The sequence below is a fragment of the Oryx dammah genome, unplaced genomic scaffold (genome assembly GCF_014754425.2).
Source record: "Oryx dammah isolate SB20612 unplaced genomic scaffold, SCBI_Odam_1.1 HiC_scaffold_6, whole genome shotgun sequence".
Lineage (NCBI taxonomy): Eukaryota > Metazoa > Chordata > Mammalia > Artiodactyla > Bovidae > Oryx > Oryx dammah.
In genome coordinates, this window is record NW_024070190.1 from 43,654,539 (window position 1) to 43,668,661 (window position 14,123).

The following is a 14,123-nucleotide window of genomic DNA, read 5'->3' on the forward strand; positions in this document are numbered from 1 at the left end:
ATAGGCACCTGCAACTGGCCCCTGCAACCGAGTTTGTATACACCACCAGCTTCAGCCCCTGCCACTGCCTGCCAGGTCCTGAGCCACTGGACCTGAGATGCACTGAGGGCTCCACTAGCCCTTGCAGTCACTGTGCTCAATGCTGTGCCTCCAGCAGCCTGAACAGATGAGACATCAGCCCCCAGTCCTGTATCTGAGAGCCTGCACCACTAGATACAAGGTTAGAGAATCTTCCAGCATGCTCCCACCATAGAAGAGAGTCTTTCCATACCAAAGTCAACCCTAAAGTCTGAAAAAGATGGCTGCTTCTGCAAATGCACAACATCCATGCAAGGCTACAAGGATCAGGAAGGGATCGAGGGTAACATGACATCACCAAAGGAACATAGTAAACTTTGCTAACTTTGCTAACTTTGCTGGACAAAGGATTCAAAGTAAGTGTTCTAAAGATGCTCAGAGATCTACAAAAAACACAGGTAAGCAGTTTAACAAAATCAGGAAAAAAAATACAAACTATTCAAGAAGTTTAATACAGAGATGGAAAACATAAGAAGACAACCAAACAAATTTTGGAGCTAAAAATAACAATGACTGTGATGACCTAGAGAGGTAGGGTGGGAGAGGGGACAGAGGTGCTAGAGGGAGGAGATATATATGTATTTATGACTGATTATGTTGTACAGCAGAAACCAATGCAACATTACAAAGCAATTATCCTCCAATTAAAAAATTTTTTTAATATGGTAATTGAACTGAAGAATTTTATAGACAGCTTCAACAGTAGATTGGACCAAGTTGAAGAAATTGATCTATCCAGTTGGAAACTATCCAATCAGAAGAACAAAAGAAAAAATAAAAAGGAACGTAGAAAACCTACAGGACTTAAGTGACTTAAGGATTAAATGAGAAGAATCTACCTATCATGAGAGGCCCAGACAAAGAGAATCACTGATGACTTAATAACTTAGATTGCTACTCTGTGGGATCTTTTAGATGTGGAATCTGAAAACACTGAATTTTGGAATGGAATGGAACAGGGAATGGAGTGGTGGTTGCCAGGGGCTGAGAGGTAGGGGAAATGGGGTGATGTTGGTTAGATAGTACAGACTATCAGTTATAAGATGAATAAGCTCAAGTATCTAGGGTACAGCATGGTGGCTACAGTTAACAATACCATATCGTACACACCGAAAGTTGCTGTGACAGAAGAGCTTTAATAGTCTCTCCGTAACAATGACAACATAATTTAAGAGGTGATAGTGGTGGCAAATGTGCCACGACGTGTACAGATATCAAGGCAAATGCTTCCATCTGATCCATATATAGCATCCTAATTCGTTTCTTTATAGAAATGCATTGCTGAGAATGACCACTTACGGTAGCTGCTATTCCCATGTAATTTTTGCTCCCTGCAAGGCTAGCACGTGTATCTGCATCCTCTCTAAAGGAAGAGGCTTTGCAGTGGAGGGCCTATTGTCATTTTTATTTTCCTTTGCATCAGTTCACAGCCAAATCAGAGGCTCAATATGGACCCTAAATTAGAACCAGTTTAAAGCTAATTTGGCAACTTCTGAGTTTAAACCAATCTAAATTAGATTCTAAGTTAGAACCGGTTTAAAACTTCGTGGCAACTTCTGAGTCCTCCATCTCCTTTCACCGACTCAAGTCCTCCATCTCCTTTTACCGACTCTTCTCAATCCAATAACAAAGGCAACTGTGCCTGTATGTAGCGCTCCAGAGAATATTCAGGAGTTCCAGGTAGAGTCAGTAATAATAATACTGCGGTTCCCAGACTGCAGCTCTCCTCATTCCTTCTCCAGCTTCCAGCCTTTCTCGCAAGGTACCACTGCCCGCCTCTCCATATAATCCCACTATTTCAATATTTACATCCAAAGCTACACCTTGACACTCAGAAACACACATTCATCTTAATATCTATAGCACTTAGTACTTCCTGGCCCATACTAGATGTTTAATAAGTATTTGCTGAATATATTAGATACACTTCCTAATGGTACATTTGCCAAAATGTCTTACTTGATTTTATACTGATCCTGTGATAATGGGGATATGGGGCTTCCCCTGTGGCTCAGCTGGTAAAGAATCCACCTGCAGTGTGGGAGACTTGGGTTTGATTCCTGGGTTGGGAAGATCCCCTGGAGAAGGGAAAGGCTACCCACTCCAGTATTCTGGCCTGGAGAATTCCATGGACTGTATAGTACATGGGATCTCAAAGAGTCAGACACAACTGAGCGACTTTCACTTTGTGTTGATATAATTTTGCTCCCTGAAGTTAATGGCATCCAACTGATTTTGTAAGAATAAAGAGATATTTGTGTGCAGGTAGATAAAGGGTTTTCAGAATATCTCAAATCTGTCAGTTGTTAAATTCTTACTAGTCTGGAAAGATGTCAGGAGATACTTACATGTCCTGTAATTTTAGCCTGTCCTTTCCCAGAAATGCAGGTTGCCCTGGTGCTCAGACAGTAAAGAATCCACCTGCAATACAAGAGGACCTAGGTTCATTCCCTGAGTCGGGAAGATTCCCTGGAGAAGGGAATGGCAACCTATTCCAGTTTTCTTGCCTGGAGAATTCCATGAACAGAAGAGCCTGGTGGGCTACAGTCTATGGGGTTGCAAAGAGTCAGGCACAACTGAGCAACTAGCACGTTTTTCCTTTCCCAGAAATGCAACTGGTTGTATTTATCAGGTTAAATATGAGGGAAAAATGAATATTGGTATTGAGTTTTGCTTTCCGTTATATTTCCAGAAGTGTGATTGCCTTAAGAATAAATTCTTAAACTATTAAATATTTCATAGTCATAAAATAGTGTCTATTGAAGAGATGTTATCTGACTTCTTATCAGAAACTCTGGAGATCAGAAGACAATGGAACATCTTTAAGGTGCTGACTGAAAAGTATTTGCTAATCTAGAATTTATATCCAGTAAAAGTATATTTCCATAATAAAAGTAAAATAAAGACAGTATCAGATAAGCAAAAGCTGAGATAACTTGTTACCATCAAACCCGTACTAAAAGAAATATTAAAGGAAGTTCTTAATTCTGACGTAAGATAAACGATGCTAGAAGGAAATGTGGATCTAGGGTAGATAAGAGTTAGGAGTAATAATCAGATAAAAACTATTTTTATTTTCTTAAAATTTAAAAAAATTGATTGTTTAAATAAAATATCAATTTGTTATAAGATTTATAATGCATTTAAGTTAAATATATATTTATAGCACAAAATATGAAGCTACTAATATAAATGAAATTATAATATTGTAGAATTCTCATACATGAAATTATATAACAATACATAATAACATAAATACTATTACTATATAATATAGTTAATAATATTATTTAGGCTGTGATAATTTAAGGATATTTATTTTAATCTCTAGGAATACCACTTTTAAAAACAGGAAAGAAAAGAAAGAGTTTCGTTAAAAAGCCAGAGGAAGACATCGTCAATGATATGTATAGTGAATCAATCACTGGAAAACTAAGTTATACTCAGTTAACCCAAAAGAAGATAAGAAAGAAGAGACCAAAAAAGCTCACACAGAAGAGAGTGGAAAAATACACAACAAATATTATAAGGGTATGTTGTAGGCTCAGAAAGAAAGCTCCAGTTTTCTGAGCAGAAAGAACAACAAGGAATTCTACCTCATTTTAGTTTGATTTTAAACTTATAGAATGTATGGCAGGACAGCAAGGAAGAGCACTAGAAAGACATATTTCTCTCTTCTGTATATAAATGGCAGAGATGAATTCTTGATGTTAAAAGGCGATTGCTTGCTGCAGTGGAAGAGATCCAGTCCCTCTGATGCAGGAACTAAGTTCTAATGTGAGTCTAACTGAGTCTAAGTCCTAACATGAACCAGTGACTTTCATGTGACCTTGGGGAGGCACATTAATCCTTGGAGCAGCACTTTCTTATCTGTAAATGCAAATTCGGATGCCTTTCTCTTGTGGTGTTGTAAAAATTCAGTAAGATCACGAATATAAAATGCCTGTGACAATAGAATGGTCTAAAAAAATGTTATTTCACTTCGTCTCAGGCCAAATCTACGATTCTCTAACATGCACAAAATGAGGATACAGTCAGAATTTTTAGAGAAAAATACATGTATGAGAATAGTTTGACTGTTAGACTGTAACCAGTGCCTTTTAATTTCTCTCTATCATTATAACTCTCCTCTCCTGGGCACTACCTGCTTTTTCTTTCATTGTTTTTAATCTTCAGTTAAATATCATATCCCATTTTATATCCATGACGAAGAAGAAAGGGTATATCCAGAGATTTCTGCTTGATTTCCTTTCCTTCTCTTGGGTGTGTGTTTTGCTTAAAAGGAAGACTAGAAAGGAACCTAGAGGATACTAATCAAAATAAATGTGTCTTTTTCTGAAAGTGTTTCCCAAGTCATGAGTTTGTGTCATTCCAGAATTATCTTTGAGCAAGTTCAACTTGTTAAGCACATTTTCTGGGTTCAGTACTCCTAAGTGTGCTGCTTTAATGTTCCACTCTGTGCTTTTCAGAAAAGCTAGACCTGAAAGCAAATCTTTTTGACCTTGGAGAGTGCGAGCTTTTGCTCTTTGTCTAACACTAGAGAGCCTTTTGTCTAGCCAGTGAAGTGCTGTTCCCTACCTCACTAATAAGATCGCTGCCACTGAAAATGAAATATGAGATCTAGACTCGCCAGTTTGCATTGCTTCAGAATTCTTCCCAAGGGAATACTTGTTCATTATGTTAGTGCTTTACAAATCAGGGGAATTGGAAAAAAAATCACTCACCCCATGCAATTTCATTTCCCTCCCATAATGTTACTATGGCAACTCCACATCCTTGCTCCTTCTCTCCTGTCCAACTGCATATATTGCCTATCTTGAGGCAGCCTCCCTTGAGCCCCAAGAACTGCCTTTGTCAAGCATTTTTCAATTGGAGGTCAAAACTATATCCTGTTGTATATGGTTGAGGGACTGCTTTTTGGTCCAGGACCATTCAAAGTGACACTGTGCATTAACTGTAAATTTCTAGGTGTTGGGAGTGGATAAGAATCCTTATATTATATTGGAAAAACCATTGCTCTAATTTTAAAGAAAAGAGTTTCCTGCTTTGTAAACCAGTACACTGCTATGTTACAAAACAAAGCATCCACAATAGCTCTTATTTTAAAGCTTATAATGTCCTGAAATAGAAAAATAAGGGAGGACCTTAATTAGAGCAAATATTCTCATATTTCTCTTATTTTCTAATTCTTTTTTTACTGAAGTATAGCAGATTTACAATGGGTTAATTTCTGTTGTACATCAGTGATTCAGATATACACACATATACTTTTTTATATTGTTTTCTGTTATTATTTATCACAGGATATTGAATATAGTTCCCTGTGCTATACAGAAGGACCTTGTTGTTTATTCAATCTATATCTAATAGTTTGCATCTGCTTACCCCAGACTCCATCCTTCCATTCACCTCACCTCCCCCTTGGCAACCACAAATCTGTTAACACTCCATGTCTGTGAGTCTGTTTCTATCTAGTAGATAAGTTCCTTTGTATCGTATTTTAGATTCTGCATATAAGTGATATCATATGGCATTTGTCTTTCTCTTTCTGACTTACTTCACTTGTATGATAATCTCTTTGGCTTTCCTGATAGCTCAGTTGATCAAGAATCCGCCTGCAATACAGGAGACCCTGGTTCGATTCCTGGGTCAGGAATATCCACTGGAGAAGGGATAGGCTACCCACTCCTGTATTCTTGGGCTTCCCTTGTGGCTCAGCTGGTAAAGAATCTGCCTGCAATGCACGAGACCTGGGTTCAGTCCCTGGGTTGGAAGGATCCCCTAGAGAAGGGAATGGCTATCCGCAGTATTCTGGCCTGGAGAATTCCATGGACTGTATAGTCTATGGGGTCGCAAAGAGTCCATGGGGTTGCATAGAGATATCATATGGTATTTGTCTTTCTCTTTCTGACTGACTTCACTTGTATGATAATCTCTAGTTCTATCCATGTTGCTGCAAATGGCATTATTTCCTTCTTTTTTATGGTCTTACCTTCTTATTCTCAATGCTAAGAAGACTGAGTCATATTCTTCAGTGTAATTCCAGTTTCTAAGTCACTTATATATTGAGAATTTTATTTTTTTCTGGAACAATAAGGTATTTTAATAGCACTTATAGGGTATAAATTTTCCAGCAAATTTGGAGAATTCAGCAGCAGCCGCAGGACTGGAAAAGGTCAGTTTTCATTCCAATCCCAAGGAAAGGCAATGCCAAAGAATGCTCAAACTACTGCACAGTTGCACTCATCTCACACGCTAGTAAAGTAATGCTCAAAATTCTCCCAGGCTAGGCTTCAGCAATACATGAACCATGAACTTCCAGATGTTCAAGCTGGTTTTAGAAAAGGAAGAGGAAGCAGAGATCAAATTGCCAACATCTGCTGGATCATCGAAAAAGCAAGAGAGTTCCAGAAAAACATCTATTTCTGCTTTAATGACTATGCCAAAGCCTTTGACTGTGTGGGTTACAATAAACTGTGGAAAATTCTGAGAGAGATGGGAATACCAGACCACCTGACCTGCCTCTTGAGAAACCTATATGCAAGTCAGGAAGCAACAGTTAGAACTGGACATGGAACAACAGACTTGTTCCAAATAGGAAAAGGAGTGCCTCAAGGCTGTTTATTGTCACCCTGCTTATTTAACCTCCATGCAGAGTACATCATGAGAAATGCCAGGCTGGACGAAGCACAAGCTGGAATCAACAGTGCTGGGAGAAATATCAATAACCTCAGATATGCAGATGACACCACTCTTATGGCAGAAAGTGAAGAAGAACTAAAGAGCCTCTTGATGAAAGTGAAAGAGGAGAGTGAAAAAGTTGGCTTAAAGCTCAACATTCAGAAAACGAAGATCATGACATCCGGTCCCATCACTTCATAGGAAATAGATGGGGAAACAGTGGAAACAGCATCAGACTTTATTTTGGGGGGCTCCAAAATCACTGCAGATGGTGACTGCAGCCATGAAATTAAAAGATGCTTACTCTTTGGAAGGAAAGTTATGACCAACCTGGATAGCATAGTAAAAAGCAGAGACATTACATTGCCAACAAAGGTCCGTCTAGTCAAGGCTATGGTTTTTCCAGTGATCATGTATGGATGTGAGAGTTGGACTGTGAAGAAAGCTGAGCACCAAAGAATTGATGCTTTTGAACCGTGGTGTTGGAGAAGACTCTTGAGAGTCCCTTGGACTGCAAGGAGATCCAACCAGTCCATTCTGAAGGACATCAGCCCTGGGATTTCTTTGGAAGGAATGATGCCAAAGCTGAAACTGCCGTACTTTGGCCACCTCATGCGAAGAGTTGACTCATTGGAAAAGACTCTGATGCTGGGAGGGATTGGGGGCAGGAGGAGAAGGGGACGACCGAGGATGAGATGGCTGGATGGCATCACCGTCTTGATGGACATGAGTCTGAGCGAACTCCGGGAGTTGGTGATGGACAGGGAGGCCTGGCGTGCTGCGATTCACAGGGTTGCAAAGAGTCGGACGTGACTGAGCAACTGAACTGAAGGGTATAAAATCAGTCTAGTCTTAAAAATAGAAAATAAGAAGGAAAGGAATTTTTAAGCAGCTAACTAGAAAGCATCTTTAAAGGACTAGCCTAAAAGCCCATTCATTCACCCACTCATTCTCATTTACTCAGTCATTTTTATTAAGCAATTTCATGAACATGGTACTGAGTTACCTTCTCTATGAGATTCAAGTATCCCTTGTAAGCCATTAACTTAGCCCTCAGAAACAAACTCATTGGAATGATAATGCATGTCCACAAATAACTAAAATACTAAGCAAAATGTCATAGTTTCCCACAAAGTGGTTCAGATAAAATATGAGGGGAATCCTGATGGTCAAATGGTCATGTCTACCCTGAATAAGCCTTCAAAGAAAACCTATATTTTAAACAATAAGGTTTGGATCTTGGTGAAAGTGGAAAGGGACGTTTGGGGTACATGAAATAGTGCACACAAAGCAGAGAAACAAGAACAGGAGAAGCTTTTGCCAGGGACTGCAAAGAGTATAATTGAGGTGGAAGGGAAGGGGATTAGGCAAACGTTAAGTGTAGCAGCGACTGATTGGAAGACTTTGAATGCTAACCTGAGGAATTTAGACTTCACTGAGGACTGAATCAGTTATTAAAGATTATGAACACAGAGGTATCATCAGAGCAGTGCTTCAGGAATGTGAATGATGTCCCACCTATTTCAAAGCCCAAAAAATTAGTTCAAAATTTAAATTTTACTTTTTGTCCTCCAAAAATGGTATTAAGTAATGTCAATCCCAGCTCTCTCTCTCTTTTTTAAACAGAACGGTGAATCACTATGTGACTTATACTTTTGCGTCTCAATGTGGATCAGCCAGTCGTTTTGATCTTCGTGACTGTATAAACTATGATGCTAATTAAAGATCTCACATTAACTCTAGGCACTGGTTTTCCAATGACCTGTGACTGTCCCAGCAGCCAGGCCGGCACTGTCTGTGCAGTCAGATAGTCGTGACATCTGATACAGCTTCCTGCTGAAAGGGATCTCTCCTGCTGGGCTTCTGGCTATTTGAAGAGCCATGCACCTGTGAAAAGTTACAGAGCAAATTTGCAGAAGATCCAAAAGAGTTAGACGTTCGCAATCAATGTTTAAAATACTCCAAGTAAAACTACAGTTGATACAGCTGTGCTTCAGGTAGCTCTGTTGGGCTAGGAACCAATGAGGCTTTCCTTGGGGAACTTGCAGACTTTATCATTGAAACAAGGTGGTAAAACAAGCAGTGGCTAGAATGGAAAGCCCTACACAGCTCTGACACGACTGAGAAAAAGTCACCTTTCCTGGCTGAGTCCCCAGATTCGATCAGTTTTTAATACCTAAACACCGGAGATCAGAAGTAGCAGCTGCAAAATATAAAGGAAGGCAAGGAGTGTCCGAAAGTTTGAGCAGAGAGGCTTTGTCTTAATAATTCCTGCCAAGACATGTCTTATTTGTCCTGCAGCCAGCACTGACCTTTTGCTGAATTCAGCCTGTGACACCTTAGATGAGTCATTTAACTTCTTTGAACCTCAGAGTCTTCATTTACAAAATAAAGATTATACACTTCTGTATAAGGGTAGTTGTAAGGATACAGTGATCCAATGTCTTGGATTTGCTTCAAAACAATTCAAGAAAAAAGAAAAGGTCAGGATAGAGATGAATCAGTGGGGATGGCAAGGTGACATTTGTTGATGCTGTCCACCAGGTACCTAGGCACTCATTACACTATTCAGTCTACTTTAGTCTGAAATAGGTTTGAAGTTTTCCCATGATTAAAACTTTTCCAGCAGGATGAAATCAGCAAAATTATATATGTCTGTATAAGGAACAATGTACTTCAAAAGATTAAGGAGTTGAAATAGATTTTCCTCTTAGGTAGCCAAACACTTTATATTCAGTATGTAGGATTTTGCTTGGGGGAAGATCATTTTCAAAGATATAAATGAGTTTTATTTGAAAATGATAAATGAGTTTTAAAAGATGAATAATTTTGTGTGTGACCATAGTTTAAAAATGCCTACGTGTATTCTGTCATCCAGAGTGTACTTACGAGAAATGAGAGAATCAAATTTGACCTTTTAGTTCATAAAAGACAGTCACATTCAGAGAATATGAATTTTGTGTGTGTCAGAAGTTAGATGTGATTATTGTATTATTTCTTCTTCAGTTATTTTCAGATTTTACATTACTGGGAAGACATTTGCCTTCATGGTATACTTTTAATGTCTTCTCAGATTTTATTTTATTCTATTTTGTTAGGAAAATGCTGTTTCTGATTTGGAAGACTATTATTATATTGCTTTAGTTTGCTTTAGAAGAGCAAGTGTTTGAAATTAGCATAAAAGGGAGAATACTTAAACATGTTCAAAGAATGTACAGTCCAACTCGTATCATATTGGTGATTCAAATCTCATATTTTAAGGAATTTTAATTGTACTGAGATTTGGCTAGTAGTTTAGAAATAGGATTGTACCTTATTGACTACATATTAGATAATTAGGCTTACTTACAAGATCTGTTCATGTAGGCTAGAAAGTGACTTGAATCAACTTTTGACGTATTTTAAAATATGGCTATCTTTAGGGTAGATATTCAGTGTCAACAGCAGGAATCTTCAAGATGGGAAACAAAACCAAGATGTGCGAAAACTTCTTCTTATGATTTGGAGCCATTTAGATCGTTTAAATGAATAAATTTCCACTTCCTCACTTCCCTGTTAATTTCCCTTTCTCACCTTTTTTTTTTTTAATACAGTAGCCCTTCTCCCCTAGTCCTAAAGAAAGGCCCTGACTCTAACTGTAACCCACAAAGCCCCATGGTGTAAAACCTCTGAGGTGAAGGGAAGAACTCAGATCACTGGTGCCCTGTTAAGAACTACATGCTTCTGGTGCTTAGATAATCGAATTCTTCTATTGCTGCTAACAGAAAAGACCTAATGAAGTTGTCTTATGATGAATCTTTAAAAAAATCTTTGATGAAAGGTTATTAAGTGATTTTTGGCATGTAATTCAGGAATTTAGAGAATTAGTGGTATTGCCAAAACAAAAGTCCAACTACGTATTAATGCAGACAAGATGTCTCAGCACTAACATTTATAAAGACAAAAATTAGGAAAGTATTGATGCTGAATCCTGTCTCATTCTATCAATAAATTGTGAAAAAAACATATGTCATTCAGAGAGGAATTTTTAATAAATTGTTACTCTTGCTTAATAATCATAAAATTTATAATGTATTGCTGCTTTGATCCATTGTGTTTGAATAACTATAATTCCAATCAGGAGATTTGTTTTTGACACTTAGAGGCTTGTGTTCTCAGAAAATCTTTAAGCTTTTTTAAAATTTAGATTTATGGTTTTTTGCAGCAGGGAAGTATGATATGGTAATCAATAAAAAACACTCAAGCATAAAATTATATTACATGAAGATACAATTATATGGGGGAAATGAAATGGAAATAGACATGCAGGAGCAAAAAGGAGCAATGTAAAATTGCTGTTACAAATTCCTATTTGAAAAGTTTGTAGTATTTTTTTAAATGGTGGATATACAGTTATTTATAGTGCTTAGATTCCATTGGATAGTCAAAAGAGTAGTAGAACAGTTACACTTTTAACTGTCAGCTTTGCAGGGAATTACAGACTTGACCACTGCCTAAACTTATGAAAAATTCAGTTCTTTAGTTGAAAAAATAGAATTATACTATGAGATACATGAGTAAATATTTGAAGCTTGCTGGTCCACAGCACTTTGGATGCCATGCTGAATCCTGATGAAATACACTCGTTCATGGAGCTTCCCGTCAAATATATTTGAAAACGTTGCCTTTTTTGATAGGACGGCCTGACACCGCTGCACTGTGGAGCGAGAAGTGGTCACGAGCAGGTGGTGGAGATGCTGCTCGATCGCGCTGCCCCCATTCTCTCCAAAACCAAGGTAATCTCTCCCCAGGTGTTTGAGGATCACACTGTATTTAGCTTTGAACCCTTGGCCTGGTTATTTTACCCAGCCTTCCGATCACACAGAATTCGCTGTAGTTTGAATGTAGCAGTTAATGTGCTCTGCGCACCAAATCTTTAGAGACCCTCAGGATCAAGTCTGAGTTCACGAGGCCTTCAGATGGCACACCCTCGACCACAGAGTCATTTGTGTGTGTGTTACTGTTGTTTTTGTTTCAGGAACCCTTACTGTTTGATTTTATTCTGTTAAGTTTCCCCATAGCTCAGAAATGATTGCTTGTTGGGAAAACAAAGACTGTAAGATTTACAGTCTGATGTCTGGGTGCTGGCACCTTTTCTCCTGACCCTCAGTTTGTTTCTTGAGAGTTCACAGACTATTTAAAAAAAAAACACCAAGGTATTATTTAAGTGATAAAGGCTGGAAACTTTGGAAAGATTGCACCTTGGGCCTTTAGAACAGTTGACATATCTGAAAGGAAAACATTATGATGGCCTTAAAAAAAAAAAAACAATACTTTACTTAGTGTCTTCTGAGTTTTTTAAATGGTAAGGCCATTTAATAGTATTTGAAAAAACAAAATATTTGTAAATAAATTTGGGGACATACAAACTACCTCAGAGTCATTACTATTTTTATAAATCAAACTAGTGACTTTTTGAAGTTATAATATCTAAGCATGAACAACAAAACACGTATTACTCCTGTTTGCACTCTGATCAGTGTTTACTCAACTTTAGTGAAGATGGACAGGGTCAAGGTTGTCGGAACAATTTTATCACTCATCACACAGAATTTAGATTGGCAAGCGTTGGAGAAATTATCCGACAGAATTAAGCAGCCACCCTTTTTCACTGCACGTGATGACATGTTGGACTTTTGAGTGCGTCTCATCTGAACCATTCTACTTGTTCCTTTTCCTTTCACATAGTCCATATATATCTTCTCTTAATCCCACTGCTCTGTTTGAACTACATCATCTTCCTAAAGTGCTGTAATCACTTCTTTACTTTTCCCCCACCTCCCCCCCTACTCCTTTCTAATCCTGTTCCCATCTTGCAGTCAAAGAGGCCATGTAAACATCAACCAGATCAGCCTCCTGCCTAAAGAGTCTCGAATTAATTCTCATCATTCTCTTGAAAATTAATTTTCATTTTATCAGAGCAATATGGGCACAATTAAAAAGCAAATCATTGTCTCATCTTTCTTCTCCTATTGTTCATCTCATTGTGTATTTGGCTTTTTTCCCTAAGAAATCTCGATTATTTTTTGATGTTTTTAATATGCAAGAACATTTTCTTGTCCTCTGAGAGCTTCTTAAAGCATCCAGTTCTTGTTTTACAGATGCAATACATTCTGTTGCCTTTCAGAAAACATTTAAGATGACTTTTCTTTAAATTCTTTCACCTCTCATCTGTCCCTAACTCCTCAGGTTTCTTTCTACGTCTTCGTTGGCTTTGGCTGTCTCTTTTGCGGTGGGAGTTTCCCGCCACGGTCTACCTGATCACATGTGCCAGGCACTCACCTTTGCTTGCAAGCTCCATGAGTGCCACAGGCAGGGCTCCTTTCAGGTGGATCAGAGAGGTCCCTAATGTCAGGATTAGTTGCCTTTTCTCTAGGAGGTATGGTTTTTTGAGAGACGAGTTCTCCAGCCTTTCTCAGGGTACTTCTAGGTGAATATGTTGGGTAAGGAAAAGGAGCTATCATTCTCCTGGTCTTCGATGTGTGTCTTAACCATAACAGTGATAACAACAGTTACATAGTGATTACTACATACCAGGCTCTAAGTACTTTACATATATTAACCCATTTACTCCTCACAATAACCCTGAGACATGAGTTTTATTATGCCCTTTTTATAGATGAGGAAACTGAGACCCAAAGTGATAGAGTAACTTTCTTGAGATGTCTCATTTTGTGTCAGAACAAAGAGTTGAACCCAGGTAGTCTAACCCTAGAGACCATACTCTTTTAACAGCTATTCTGTCCTTCCTTCTTCTGAGTGCCTGTTCTGAATCAGAGCCTAACCACTGCCCTCTGCTCAGCCCTGGGCCCAGAGTCCAGAATCTCCAGAGATTTAATTTCTGGTTTCCTGCAAGGCACAGGAGGGAAGTCCTTTGGTTTTGTTGGGTTGGAAGGACCTATAGATCTGACAGTTCCATGGGCAGCCAATCCAGCTTTTGGTCCCAAGCCTCATCTTTACCCCTCAAGGTGCCATGTTTCCATGTTGTCGCCTTTTGGACATCTGGGAGATAAAGCCATTTTCTTCATCGTATGCTGTAGTATACTGGAGCCACACTGTTGAACCTATTATGTACATCTCTTCCTGATTCCATATTCAGTAACATGTTGGTAGCTTGACATCGGTCATAGAGTAGAGATCTTTAACAGTGTAAATTGGCAAGTGCTACCTATTTTCATAGAGCTATCGTGAGACGTTTACTAGCATACCACAGATTATACCCTTCACCAGGCACTTAGGCGTCAGCCTTCTCCTTTCTGCTGGATAAGCTAACACACTTAAAATCTCTTCTCATATTCTAAAGTTGTAGGCATCACAGACGTTTT

General features: G+C 38.5%; 1 protein-coding gene across 1 annotated transcript in view; it reads left to right on the plus strand.

Moving 5' to 3' along the window:
• The window catches only part of ANK3 (ankyrin 3), a 372,120-nt gene that overhangs the window by 174,680 nt on the left and 183,317 nt on the right, over positions 1 to 14,123 (plus strand). Inside the window, exon 10 of the mRNA XM_040242313.1 lies at positions 11,436 to 11,534. Within this exon, the coding sequence (XP_040098247.1) occupies positions 11,436 to 11,534 (99 nt within the window). The remainder of the gene's footprint in view (positions 1 to 11,435; positions 11,535 to 14,123) is intronic.